Genomic DNA, 14,873 nt, shown 5'->3' on the forward strand with positions numbered 1-14,873 from the left:
TATAACGGCCTTCAAGCGTTTATCACTACATCTTGTTTTTCTGCTAGAACAATAACTCAAAAGTATTAGTCGATTAAATTACTGTGACCTGGATCCAAATAAGCAGCAAGAAACTGATGGATGGATGAACCCATTTAAAATGATTTGAATTTGATTTAATTCCAGTTTATTCAATTACAGTCAAATTTTCATCTCCTTCTTAAGTTATAAAAGGAATTCTTCTACATACAACCTTTGCTCCTGCATTGCAAAAACTCAACTGGAGCCAAAAAGCTTAAAGAATGTTGCTCACAAGATTTTCAGTGGATGATGTGGATGTTTGTGTAAAGGTCACAGGGGTGTAAAAGAAGAACAACTAAATTTTCTCTGCTGTACAGCTGCTAGTCACTTCATGAACCCACAGCAACGGATCCTCACGTAGAAACACTTGTTGAAACCTTTGAAGTTGACCACTACATCCTGTTTGTGGCTCTATTACAATCTCCCAGTGACACGCCTTCCTATAGAAAATCAATCTGTCATGGAGCTCACCTCCACAGAAGCCTGGTGCCCTCTCCTGGTAGGAGAACTGTAGGTGCAGCTCCTCCTCGCTCATCTCCCTGATGAACACCTTGAGCAGGCAGCGAATCATGAACAGTGCATTGTGGGCCTGCCAGATAAACAGCTGACTGTAGAGGAGAAACAAAACAAAGACATCTCATTAAAGATCAAACAGAGCTGCGTCAGAAGCAACGAATATAAAGGCGCCTGCTGCTAGCGATGGAAAAGCCGGCTACGTGCCATTTGTTTATGTTGTTTATATACCAAGGACAGCTTGGCTGACCACATATACACTTCAGTAATATGTTGTTTCAATGCAAACATTTACTCATATTCATCTCATAGTGTCGCCCAGTACACTTTTGTGCAGTCTAAAGAGGATGATAGGGCAAACGTCTTTATTCGTCATTCCACCTCAATTCACCAAATGCCCCACACCTGACCCAATTTCAATTTGACTGATTTATTTTTAAAAGGGGGGAATATTAATTTGGTTGACTGTGTGTAAAATCTGGGGTCATAGGCACCATTAGTTTTTGAGCGGGTCATTTCCTGTGATCAGCACCAATCGAAGCTTTAAAAATGTAGAGCATGGTGCCAGTCAGGCTTCTACTTCACATACTTTATGAGAAGAACATGACTGAAAATATATTTTTTTGAATTTACGGCCAATAATAAAACAATAACTGAGCTGGTATGATAGATGAAACCGCTCCGGTAGTGGTCCCAACTGGATGAGTTATATATTATTGTTAGCAGGCGAAAGGAAAAAAAAAAATCATGGTTTTCCAACTCATAGTGCTTCAAATAGTTTTATGAAAAGTGGCAACAAAAGCAATTCTTCTTAAAATTTGGTGAACTGAGATGAATTGACCCATATGTGTTTTTCTGAAAATGAGATCCTAACTGCTCTAATACCCCAGTTACACTCAGCATTAACAGCAGATCTGTAAATAAAAACAGGCATTAATGCCAGGTGTAAATGCATTGGGATCAGCAAGACCAAATTTGGAGGTTGTCAGGTTCACAATGTCATCAAATCTCAGGAAAATCATAATGCAAATCACACACACAGCGTAACCAAGAACCAAAAACATCTTCCCAACAACTTGAAAGGTCACCTAACTCTGTCTCTTCCTGCTTACTCAAGTAAGACCTCCTCCTCCTTGGCAAAGATTAAGAACTACAGGCTCTACAACAGCCTTGCGTCCCTTGACCTGGTATGCGTCATGTTTGTTGACAAGTCAGCCAAAGACTGGCGTTCAGTGTCTGACCCAGACATTCGACCTTCAGGGAAAGAAGCCAGGAAGAAGTTCATTTCCTCAAGGCAATTAATAAAGCGTCGGCTTATCACATTGTAATCATTATCTTCCAGTGATGGCTGCTGATGGAGCAGAATCAGTGGAGCGTACTTGGACTGAGGGTCACATTTAAAGTACTGTCCCGCTGGTCCTCCTTGAAGTCCAGCTATTGTTTCCAGCTTTTGAAATATGCTTCTCTTCTCTCTTTACTACAAGCCAAAATATGACAAATTTTCACAAGCTCATGTAAGAACATACTTGTCTCCCCATATAAAACGCTAACGTTTGAAAGGAAGCGAGCGTTTTCCTTTAAATGCGACACAGCCTTCACTTTCACAACCAAGAACATGATGAGAGTAAGGTTGCTGTCTCTATAGCAGATAATGATACGACATACAAGTTACTGTCTACTTATATATGACAGAGATAAAATAGGGGAAAAGTTGGTGAGAAACAAACGTAGGAGAAAATAAATAAGTGGAACCTCCCAGTGCAAACCACAATGTTTCACAACACAGGGGTGTCTAATCAGAGCCACAAACTTGACAACTCGCACATGCCAATTACGCAGCACCGGGAAAATGGAGATTTGTGGTACAAAACGTGTTATGAAGGGAACAGATGGAGAGCGATAACTTCAACCTCGAATAATGTTTAATGCAGACTGAAGAGTTCCCACCCGAAGCATTTGGCGACTTGGGCAGGGTCAGTCTCTGTGGAGACGGCGCTTGGCAGCCAGTGCAGAATATGGCCACATAGCTGATGGTTATACCTCAGCAGCTTTCTCATGGGAAAGTGCAACCACTTCAGTGTTTGTCTCACTTTCAAAAACATGGATTCCCTTCCTGTCTGTGATCAAACAATAACTGGCCCGCACGGGGTCTATCATTACCGACACAGTCAGCTGAGTTTATTCCCCCCTCTGTGGTTCTCATACTCACTCTTGGCATTCTGTAGAGATTTTCAGCTCTTTGGTTCTTCCCAGGAAAATTCTCACAAGAGCACCAAAGTTTCCTGTTCTGGGATTGTTTTCAACTTGGAAAGAAATGAAGGAGAAACCGTTACTATTAAAAGCATTTAAGATGACAAAAAGCTCAAGAAATGATTATTTGTTATGACATTATTTAAATGTAAAAAACTGAAATTTCAACAACACAGAATTTAACATTCTCCAAAACCACTTGTCTAAATTATTGTTCCATAAAAATGATTAAAAAATACACTTTGTATATTTATACATATCCAACATACTGAGGGTCTTGGCCAAGGGAATGACAGCTTCCTCCAGCAACTTAGAGTCTCCACTGTGAAACAGAAACAAGAGGTGGAAAAGAGAACCGTTAATAGAAGTTAAGTGAACAGGGGCAGCTGATTGCTTGAGTCATCTGCCCTTTGCTGCTGTGCTAAAAAGATAATATAATATCATTAAAATAACTGCTTATTTGCATTTGTTAAAGGTCTGCGGGGGCAAAAAGTGAGGTGTCATCCTATAAAAGTGTGAATGAGACATGCGGGGAAATGTTAGGACGTGCATCATTACTGTTTATCAAATCAGTCTGAGGCATTAATGGTCCACACTAACTGATGCCATGTTTACATGTTGACTGAAGTTCATTGCAGAATTGATTTCGTTGCTGGTGGACAGCTCTGTCAAATGGAATCACGTCAGGCATGTACGCTGCATGTTACAGGGGAATGAGTTAATTTAGATGGTCTCCCCTTTGGGTATTACAATGATCGCAAGCAAACTAATTCTCCTATTAGTTTTTACAAGCCAGAACAGGCAAATCTAGCTGGATCATGTGAACATTTTTAAAGGAATAGTTTTTTTTTTGGAAACACATGTATTTGCAAGAGTTAGATGACAAAAATGTATACCTTATAATAAATAAGCAACAGCCAGTTTGTGTAATTTAGCAAATGGACAAGAAATGGGAGAAACTGGTAGCCCGGTTCTGTCCCAAGATAAAGCCATTTCAGCATCTAATTAATGCTTTTTTTGTATTTACTACTCTTATTGCTTGTTTAACAGGACGCTTTTTGTGCTGAACTATTTCTTGACCGAGTCCAACAACTTGCCGGCCGCCTGGCATCACCTCCTGCTCAAGAAATAGTCTAGCACACAACCAGCTATAAAACTGTGAATTGTCTTTACACTTTGATTTTTGTGTGGATTAAACAAATGGGCTGTAAGAAATTAAGCAGAGAGAGCATCACAGAGCTTGGTGATTAGATTTTGTTTACTTTTAACAGATAAATCTATATAAATCTAGTTCCCAAAACGTTCCCTTTGAAAATATCATATCTGATTACTGTGTGAATGCACATAAAGTTAAAACCAGAAGTTTACATACACTGTATAAAAAGACATATAACCTTTTTTTTCTCACTGTCTGACATTAAATCAGACTAAACTTTTCCTGTTTTAGGTCAGTTAGGATTACCAAAATGATTTCTATTTGCTAAACATCAGAATAATGAAAGGGAGATTTTTTTTTTTTAGAGAATTTTTTATTACTTTTTTTCATCGATTCCTAATAATAAATTAAAAATATGTTACTTTGGCTCTGATGCAGCCGCCTTTCTCTGTCTGTAATCAAGCTATGCTCTTTATCAATGTCTTGTCCACAGCGCTGTCTGATTGGTTATACGTAATGAATGCTAGCCTATCAATACTGAAAGATAAATGTTTAAAAATCTCCTTTAATAAAACACATATTAAATATATAAAAACAGAGGCATTTCAACAAAGCTTTATTTTAGAGTTTGTGGTATTCAAAATTTTGACACCTAGACTTTTATTTTTACTGCAAAAGTACAGTCAATCAGTTCGAATTATCTGTTCTTGGTCTACTTGTACTTCTACTAATCGGTGTCCTCATGAAAAACAACGATCAGTTAATCCCTAATTAGGTTCAAAACATGCATTTAAAGCCACAACCTCCTTCAGCTTAATTATAAAACACAAAGCCACTGAACAAGTAACAGAAGAGAAGCTGTAAGGGACGGACAAACCGATCAAGTTGTCATGGGCAGAAAAATGATATGCATAATATGCTGTGGGACATTAATGCCTCAACCAAATGATTAAAACAAGAATTAGTATTATAACGTATTGCTATGCAGTCATTTGGTCCAATACAAGAGAAAGTTATTTTAATCAGTTAAAGGTAGAACTGAACAAAGCATCCCACATGTCACTGTCTATCTTGATCGAAGGGTTCTTCCTTTGTTTTTGTTTTTTTGGTTGTCTTTTATATAAACCTGTCATTTATTTTGGACAGACATCATCATTATACCAGGCATCGATCTGAGGGTAACTTCAGGTTCTCATGTAGAACTGGTTTAATACATTATTGCAGAACAGTGGCATGGAGTTCACTTGGTTTTCAGAGATTAATGCTGTTTGTTTGAGCAAAAAGATGAGACTGCATTATGAAATTGTGCAGCTTAATATGATTATTTTGTTGTTTTACTTGTTCCACTTTGACTTGTAGTTTAGTCATTATATCACTTACTTTTGTTTTTTTAAGATTGTACTCTGTAGCTATCCGATGCTGTCTTATGCATCACTTAGGTGTTGAATCATGAAGGTATCCGTTGATTTTCTCTTAGTGTTTGTCCTATGCATTGTCTAGTCACACTGTAAGTATGTCAGTTAAATGTTATAAATATATTTTGTCTCTATTGCTTTGTAAAGATATTTAAAACACTCCTACGATATGAATATGCAACACCAGAAAAAGTCCAGCTGTCATAAAGACACCTTTGTCTTTACATCTCAACACTATTTACAAAGGAACTAAATGTTAACGGTTAACTATTGTATCCTTAAACAATCAGGGCAGTAACCCTGTTGTACCATTACTCAGGTGAGCTCTGCAAACATCCTGGCGACAGTTTAATGTTGGATCCTGGGTGGGAATCTCAAAGGACTTTCTCAGTGGAAAGGCTGTGTTTCAAACATCTGTTGGTGTAGTGTGCAATAACTCTTGAGGAGATGCTTGTGGAAAATTTGGAAAAAATCCGATCTCCAAGCTTTCTTTGTGTAATCAGGCTCAACATAATCTAAGACCCCAGTCAGAGATAACTGACATCACGACAGTTATAAACTTTCCTTGTAAACCCAGGCGTTCACGATGTGACTCTTCTTACACAAGAAACTGACCGATCATGGGCAGATACTTCAGTCAGGAACAGGTTGTCATGATGGAGAGCCACGAGAAATATAAAAATGTATTCTGGTAAAGAGCACTGCTACTGCGGCAAATGATCCAAGATAGAAATGCTCACAATAATATTGTCTGTAATAAATATCAAATGATTAAACAATATTCTAATCTATGTTTGATGAGGTGCAATACCAACAGTTTAACAGCAGCAAATCAATACCAAACATATAGATATAGTTATGCAATTTCTCCATCACTAAATAAATGTATCCATATTCCTGCAGCCGCACATACAGTTACAGAGGATACTGTAATTGCATGGCCTTATTCAGTGGTACTAGTGGCGTACAGCTCAATGGGTTTGCAGTCATAATGCATTCCCCCAGCTGAGTTGCTGTATTGTTCATAGTGAACCATCTTGAAACAAATTGATGAAAGACAGATGCTTCTTACAGCCGATTAACATCCAAACCTCTGAACATAACCCCCTCCAGGTTAACTGTGCAGCAGAAGTTACTGTGCTAATCTATCAGTCTAAAAGCGAACCACCTTCGTGACACTGAAAACTCAACATATATTGTCTCAGCATACCTCGCTCACCCATGCTTCGTAGCACACCCCTCTGCTATACATCTTTAATGAGACACAGTTCCACCAATGTTTCTAAGGTCTACAACTGTGGAGAAATTTCTCTTAATCTCACAAGGAATTTCATCTTCTTTTCTGGCTTTTTGTTTTGTTTGTCTCTGCTGGGCATATTAAGATTTAATGCAAAGCTCCAATGAACAGTGGTTTTTATTATAAGCAGTGTGAAAGTATTAAGTGTGGAAGTTATTTACCCTGAAAATCATATGGCTAAAAATCTTCAATACAAGGTGCACTTCCTACCTTTCTCCAGAGCTTTGAACCCACATCCTATTCTGAGAAATCAAATAATGTATTGTTTAACTAAACTAATAAACAAATTAATTGAAATAAGTAGAGAAACATGAAGTGAAAGCTGTACTAAATGCTCTTCATCTGGACTCAAACTCCACAGACAAGAGGATGTGTAACAGTGGGGTCTTTTCAGAGCACAAACTGAAACACAATGACACATAATGTAAAAGACTAAACAGAATAGTTGCACATGTGTGTTTGTTTACCTGCTAGTGGGACTGATGAAAGTGAAGGAGATGAGCTGATTCCAAAAAGGGTCATTCTCTGATATGGACTCCGTGCCCACCAGAGCCTTGAGGCTGGGGTTATCAGACAGGTCGCTGACCTGGCTCGTGTTGGCTCCCATCTTTACTGGCTGCACTCAGCCAGACTCGCCACCTTTCACAGCTTTTTCACCGGGCATATGCCAAATCCTGGGGCAAAGGAAATAGTTGACTATTAAGGGGACATCACATATAATGAATAACTATGCCAACACTAACTATGTAGGTCTAAACTCATTTCACAGGGTTCATTAAGGCTTCACTGTGAGGCAAAAAAGCATCCTTTAATTTCCATAGACTTCTATCTAAACTCAAATATGGGCACCTTAGTATCTTGACGTGACGATTAACATATTTTCAGTGTCCCTGGTTCTCCCTGTCCACGCATTATAAAACCAAATTCTGAGCAAAATAGATCCTTACCCACTCCAACACACTGGAAGACGTGAAGTGAAGTTCCCTACTGGATGACACTCAATAAACCAGGATGTGTGTTTTGTTTCTTATACTGACACACCTTTGGCATACAGGAGTAGCCAGTTCAAGTGAACTTGAGCACAGAACAAGTACATCGCAGTGGTTCGCCGCAAGGGATAGTCTGCTAACCTCACATAGTAGTGATGGGTGGAGATGAAAGGCACACAGTGATGCTAATGCCAAGACATACATGCTACTGAACCAGGCTATTTTTCAAAATGATATCCTACGGTTGTGGTAAACTTGCAAGAGCAGTGTTTTGTCTCCATACTCGGTGTATTATCCAATGCACCTTTAGTTGTATCTCCTTTACGTGACTGCACATTCATCTGCTTCTCCGGTGAACTAACTTGCATGACGGTTGCTAGCTCAAACTGAATCCAACTGCAGGAAATAGCCGGTGTCTCGGCTATTTTCGCAGTCAACACCGTACACTAAAAGTCAAAAATTAGCCACAAAACATATCCTGGTAAATTACTGACACAGCAGCGTTTCAGGTCACCCTTTAGTTAATAACTCACTATACAAGAAGACGCTAACGTTCACCGCTTGTTTGCAATCAGCTGGCCGCTTGGCTTACCTGTCATAAATGCTTCTCGCAGTTTCTGTGGCTCTGTCGGCTCGCAGGACCGTCAACAGGAGGCTGTTTGGTAACACCGAACTGCAGTTTTGTCCCAGTTTTTTAACGAATGTAATTAACAGAGGCAAATACTTGAAATTGTAATGTATTTTTGACAGCTAAGTTTACTCTACAGACTCCCATCCACCATGTTTTCCACGTCGCCACCCCTTGCGTGATGACGACATGAGGGCGTTTTTCTTCACGTCGGTGACGCAGCGGTGGAGGCGACACGTGCGTTTTATGTAATGTCCAGCAGAGGTCTCCAAAAACACAGTGCTGCCCTACTTAATTGTCCATAAATAAATACAGTCAATTTTATTCATACCCTTCCATTAAAGAAAAGGCAAAATTCAAAATAGTCACTCAAATAACTAAAAACTGAAAAAAGTAGTAATAAATAAAAAAATTTGCTAAATTAGAATTTAGTGAAATAAGACGTTGCTTTTGAATTGTGGTTGAAAAGAATAATTAAAAAAATAAAATAAAATAAAACCTCTCCTGGACAAATTAAAGCACTTTGCTGATGAGCAGTGGGCCAAAATCAAAATACCTGTGAAAATGTGCAGAAGTCTGATTGAGTGTTACAGAAAACACTTGACTGCAGCAAAGGGTTGTTTAACGAAATATTAATCTATGGGTCCTATCATGCATGGTTGCTTGATTTTTGTTTGTTTGTTTGTTTTTTTATATTTTGATTGAACCACAATTCCAAAACAATGTCATGATATTCATGACATTTTTATTTATTGTTCCTTTTCTCAGTTTCAATTTATTTTAGCGACAGCTGTTTTTTTCCTTCTTTAATGGGAGGGTGTGAATACATTTGAGGACGACTGTAACAATGTAAATAAATGTTCCATTAAATAAATAAATATGGATATTAAATAAATCCTGAAACAATTAATGTGACATTAAGACCTACAATTTCCTGGAAATACCTAGTTTTTTGGAAAATGTCCTTAAAAACAAACAAACAAAAAAAAACAACAAGACATTTACCAATTATTAGAATGATATTTTTCACTATTTATTTCACAGCTATATTTGTTTTTTAATATTGGAAAACAAACAGAAACAGGCCTATCATACTGTCATCACATTTGTTTGATCTAAATGTTGTCACATAAACATAGATTCAGATTAGATTCCTTTATTGTCATTGTATACAAGGAGCATATACGAGATTCAGATGCGGAACGGAAACGGGAATGCAAAATTCCCAAATGATAAAATAAACGGCAAAAATAGCAAAACACAGTAAAGATACAATAAAAATACAAACCCATCCCCATATATATAAATGCAGAGTGCAGTAAACATATAAGTTATTGCACACATTTGAATATTACACATCACTGGTTATTGTGCATTGATGATTATTGCACATTATTTCACAGAGTTGTTTATTGCAGAGTTCAATGTGATGATTGCTCTGGGGTAGAAGCTATTTGCCAGCCTTGTAGTTCGTGCTCTGATGGTCCTGTATCTTCTCCCTGATGGGATTCATACAACACTTAAATGTGAAGTGGTTGAACTGAGGTGGAGGCAATTTAATAAGATTTTATTTGCTGTCTGAAAATCTGAGTCAGTTTTGACCACATGACGTCTTTTTCATTGTGAGTGAATACATACTACAATAAGGTCGTCTGGTTTTTGTTTTTCAGGTTTGTGGATTTTTTTTTTATTTCTCTGTCTCTCTCCCTCATTTTGAGGACAGATAAAGAACACCACCACAGAGAACTTAGCAACAGCGTTAAAATAATCTGATGGATCATTTTGTAGCAGAAGTTTTAGTTGATGAAGGACAAAACATAGAAATTCTTGACTGAGATTTATGTATAATATATACAGTGTCTCTGCATTTGTAGGTATAATTCACATAATGTATTTAAATTCAGTGTTGAGCCTGCTTGTTTTGTTTTATGGTTAAGTGGTTTTTTTGATTTTATTGGTGTAGAAATGTATTTTGAATATATCTTCGTTGCCTCGCAGCAAGGTCGCTGGTTCACATCCCGGTGAGGACACCCGGGATCTTTCTGCATGGAGTTTGCATGTTCTCCCCGTGCAGCGTGGGTTCTCTCCGGGTTCTCCAGCTTCCTCCCACACAGTCCAAAAACATGTTGAGGTTAATTGGTGATTCTAAATTGTCCGTAGGTGTGAATGTGAGTGTGCTTGGTTGTCTGTCTCTAAGTGTAGCCCTGTGATAGACTGGTGACCTGTCCAGGGTGTCCCCTGCCTTCACCCTGAGTCAGCTGGGATAGACTCCAGTCCCTCCCGTGACCCTAGTGAGGATTAAGCGGAGTATAGATGATGGATGGATGGATGGATGGATGGATTTGTATTTACAGTGGTGAACCTTCAGCCTCATCTGGGAGAATATAAAGACTGAGGAGCCTTTGTGGTGTATTATTTATGTGTTGTTAGCTGTTAGGTCAATACTTAAGTCTACAGTTCTCTTCTATGTTGTTGATTTTGTAGTAATTTCTGCTACATAGCAAATTTCCAGTCCAACAGATATTAGCACCCAGTGTCTGGTGACTGGAGGAAATGGTTCAATGACATTTAGTGCAAATGTTACAGTTAAAATAAATAAATAAACTCTTTAAAATTCCCTTTATCATCTGCAATTTACTACAGTATGTATATTCCACCTCAAGTCATCAAAAGCTTCCAAATACATTCCTACAAATAATCCTGAAGACATCCTTCTTAGCTACAACAGGCTTGTATAGTAGAAGTGTGAGCAAAACAACCATGAGATCTCTTGCAAGTCATTCCTTTACAACATCACAACAAACACTATTTAATGCTGGTCTAAGCAAAGAAAATATATGTTTTGTCATGATCAGTGTCTTCTTAATCTGATCTAGCACCAATGACACATCAGCTACATAAATTGCATTGTTTTAAATTCCACCAATTTTCCTATTCCAAGTCACTTTCAGAATTTTACCACAAAAAATAAAACCATCAAGACGGAAGGCGTGTTATCAACTCAGCCCCAGACCAGACAGTTTCTATATTCTGAATATGAATCAATAAAATCTTCAGTTTTTCCCTTTCAATTCTACAAATGCATAATCCGTTTCGCAAAACATGAATGCTGTAAATCCTCCTTTACTGATTACGAACAAATGTTATCCCCTTCTGGTCCATTTAGCTGCTTTCAGGCATTCAGTCGTTTATTGTCCATTTCTTTATCCACAATCATATACTGTTGTAAAATATATTATATACAATGAGAGGAGAGATTCTGAAATGATGTATGAGTCCTGATTTGTTGTTTCAAATCATTTGTAGTTGACACCATGGAATGTTGAAAAAGGCTTCAAGTAAGAACCTTTTTTTTGTTTTAAAATTCTCAGGTATTGGTAACATACAGTAATATTCTACAGTTAGTAAATACACGTGGACTTAAATTTACATCTTGCAAGCAATACGTCTGCCTGATGTGAAGACTTTTGAACTGGTTGAGTAAAAAAACAAAACCTACAGTATTTTCCTATGGAGGTGCTTTTAAGAGTCTGGTCTAAATAATTCATTTTTACTTTTCATCTATTCTTTTCTCTCAGATTTGAGAGTAAAAAATCAACTACAAAGATCTATGCTATGGTGCTATCACATTAACGGTGTTTAAAAATATCACAAAATGCAAACTAAATAGATTCTCTAATGACCAGTGTAAGTGGCAGCACAATTCTGCATGGAAACAATAAATAAGCATTTTGTATCTGAAGGGGTTTTTTTTATTCATTAATTAAACTGCAAGTTTGACTTAGAAAAACTATTACATTAAGACTCAATATTCAATACAGCAAATCAATTAGTCAATTCATCATTAATGAGGAAAATATATTAACATTATGAATGAAAAATTTAAACACAAGCTTCAAACAAATTTGGAAGGTTATTAAAACCGATCCATTCAAAGAGGGTTGATAAGTTAATTTATAGCGTCTCTATACTATATGAATGGAATATTTACACTGTTTCTGATGCATTAGAACATTTTGAGCCGTCAATCCGTCTTCTTGTCTGCTGCTATAGTTGATCCATTAGCCATCGCCACACCGTTGCTTTCAGGCTGAAAGACATGAGAACAAAAAATTATGTAAAAAAAAGCTGCAAGCAATAATAATGGTAAATTAGAAGAATGTCATTACTTGTCTTAGTGGGTCCTGTGCAATTTTTTAGATAAACAGATTTTTCAGCTTTTATACTCGGCATTAGAGCAAGGCACTAGGGGTGAACTTAATATCACAATATTAATAATACTACTTAAGATAGCTAACTATGGTGTCACATATAAATACAAGACCACATAAAAAACAGGGCTCCACTATAAACTATTCCACTCTGTACTTGAATAAAACTGAAAACTCACAACACAATAAGATCATATCATTACAGTGTGATTCCTCTGATATTCCAAATACAACATTAAATCTTTGTTACACTGCATACAAATAAATGAATAAAATCATGACACAATCTTTCTTTTCTCATTGACTTACCTTGTATGTCCCGTTACTCTTTTCACTAACTTTTTGGTCATTGGTCCCAGTCTCCTGGACTGCCTTTTTTGTCCAGAATGTATTAATGATGGGTGAAATGAAAGGGTAGAGGAATGGCTCTAGGAACCTCTTGTAGACCCACAACAGGACAGGAATCACAATGCAGGGAATGCACACCATGGTAGTGGCTCAGACAGGACGTCCGATATGAAGAACCTGAAGAAGAGAAGGACAGCAGAGAGATTAACTTCTTGTCAAAAATACAAAAACACGCCTTCCTCCCAGTCAACACAGGGCTGCAACTTCTAAATCCAGACATTAAGTTTATTTTACCAGACAAGACATGTTACATAATTGTCAATATGGCCATCTGATCTCACCTTTAATTTTCTTTCAACTTTGATTTGTACTTTTTTCAAATTTTATTTAATTTTTTATGCAGTGCAATAAATTGTACGCACATGTATGTATACATTTTTAAAAGTGTTCTTCCTCACCTCCCTTGTGTCAACTCAATATAACTTGTATGTTGATGATATGTAAATTGCTGATAGATCAATGAAGTATCTGTCTATTTATCTGGGCTTGGCTGGGCTTAGCTTGCAAAATGGATTGTACATCACCACTGGATGATTGATACTGTTCGACTGGATGATCGCTGTTGGATTACCGCTTGTTATTCTCCCGTGTTTTAGTAAGCTGTCGCAGTTGTAGGTGGTTGCTCGGATATGTGTAGGCTAATAGTTCATAAATTAGCCCCACTGGGATTCAACGTTTTAGCAACACAGACAGAGGGATGAAAAATGTACTGTTGAGAGTAATGACGGGAATACTGAAAAGCACCCATTCTTGCTTAAAAGTCTACATAAGACATTAACCTTAAAGAACAGATCTACTAGTATATGCTGCAGAAAACACGAAAACAAGAAGGAAAGATAGAGTACAAAAAAATAAATAAATCAAAACAAAAAATAAAAGCATTTGACCATTGATTTGTTATGTCTAATGAACTGCTTGTCTTTGTACCAGTATCTTTATGATGTTCGCTCCATGTGCTGAGAATAGCTTAGGTAGTCCAAGTTTCCATTAATCAATTATCTGATCAATGGAAACATGTTGATCGCTGACTAATTGCTGAACCAACACAAACTATTCAGTGGCATCTCCTTCAACATGAGGACCTGCTGCTTTCCTGTGTTACTTTGGACAGTGAGTGTATGTTGTAAAGTGTATGCCATTTTTGGATGTTGGAGTATGTTGGATATATCATTTATATAGATTTAGATTATGTTGGATACATGATTTAATTTGACAGTGAATTTATTTTTGAAATAGTTTCTGTTCATTCCTGTTTTTTTTTTTAAACAGACAATAAGGTTTAAAAGAGTAAACAAATAATCGATAATGACATTATTGGTTGCAACCTTAAAACATTCTCAGTTAGCCAACCAAAGTGCAGGGTAGAGAGATTAGGAGCCCAACAAACAGAATTCAAGGGTAAAGATGTGAACTCAAGCTGTATTTCATACAGTTTATTCTTCACAGCAGAGTAGTAAACACGTCCTTATCACCAGCGACCTGTCAGGAAGCTAACGTTAGCTACCTCTTAGGAGGACGCTCTCCTTCACAGCTTTACTATTTATTAAATTTCAACACTGTCAACTTCTTAAGGCCACGTCTAGGAGGTTACTGTGTGTTGTTAATTATTTGTCAGTCGTTACATGTCATGTGTAACTCACTTTCCCTACGACGCCATGACTGTTAGCTAACGCTAGCTTCCTGTCGTCGCTTGAAGCTAGCTGACATGACAGGTATTAAGAACTCTAACAAACCTGCAGGCTCAACAACATTTTACTTACAAGATTGTCAATTTAAACCGAGTACATATTCTTACCTCTGTAGATCAGGAAACACCGGTACTGTCACGTACTGCCGATGTGGACAGGACAAACTGCTCTGGTGCGTTTGGGACTCTGCTGCGAAATCTCTGGAATGTGCACTTTAATATCCGAAGAAGAAGAAGAAGAAAGCGGAAGTTGTGACGC

At 37.5% G+C, this 14,873-nt stretch overlaps 2 protein-coding genes across 2 annotated transcripts in view; both read right to left on the reverse strand.

The window, feature by feature from the left end:
• The window catches only part of dym (dymeclin), a 59,583-nt gene extending 51,106 nt beyond the window's left edge, over positions 1 to 8,477 (reverse strand). The window contains exons 1-5 of the mRNA XM_008296843.1: positions 8,273 to 8,477; positions 7,159 to 7,365; positions 3,093 to 3,145; positions 2,783 to 2,876; positions 532 to 668 (exon numbers count right to left, since the gene is read on the reverse strand). Of these exons, the coding sequence (XP_008295065.1) occupies positions 532 to 668; positions 2,783 to 2,876; positions 3,093 to 3,145; positions 7,159 to 7,298 (424 nt within the window). The 5' untranslated portion in view covers positions 7,299 to 7,365; positions 8,273 to 8,477. The remainder of the gene's footprint in view (positions 1 to 531; positions 669 to 2,782; positions 2,877 to 3,092; positions 3,146 to 7,158; positions 7,366 to 8,272) is intronic.
• Positions 8,478 to 12,037: 3,560 nt separating this feature from the next.
• Positions 12,038 to 14,823, reverse strand: c21h18orf32 (chromosome 21 C18orf32 homolog). Its single transcript, XM_008296842.1, has 3 exons — positions 14,723 to 14,823; positions 12,829 to 13,044; positions 12,038 to 12,398 (listed from the first exon to the last, which is right to left on the reverse strand). Exons 2-3 carry the CDS (start codon positions 13,006 to 13,008, stop codon positions 12,333 to 12,335), a joined length of 246 nt encoding a protein of 81 aa, XP_008295064.1. The 5' UTR covers positions 13,009 to 13,044; positions 14,723 to 14,823; the 3' UTR covers positions 12,038 to 12,332.
• Positions 14,824 to 14,873: the final 50 nt, after the last annotated feature.

The sequence above is a fragment of the Stegastes partitus genome, unplaced genomic scaffold (assembly GCF_000690725.1).
Source record: "Stegastes partitus isolate 25-593 unplaced genomic scaffold, Stegastes_partitus-1.0.2 Scaffold1157, whole genome shotgun sequence".
Classification (NCBI taxonomy): Eukaryota; Metazoa; Chordata; class Actinopteri; family Pomacentridae; genus Stegastes; species Stegastes partitus.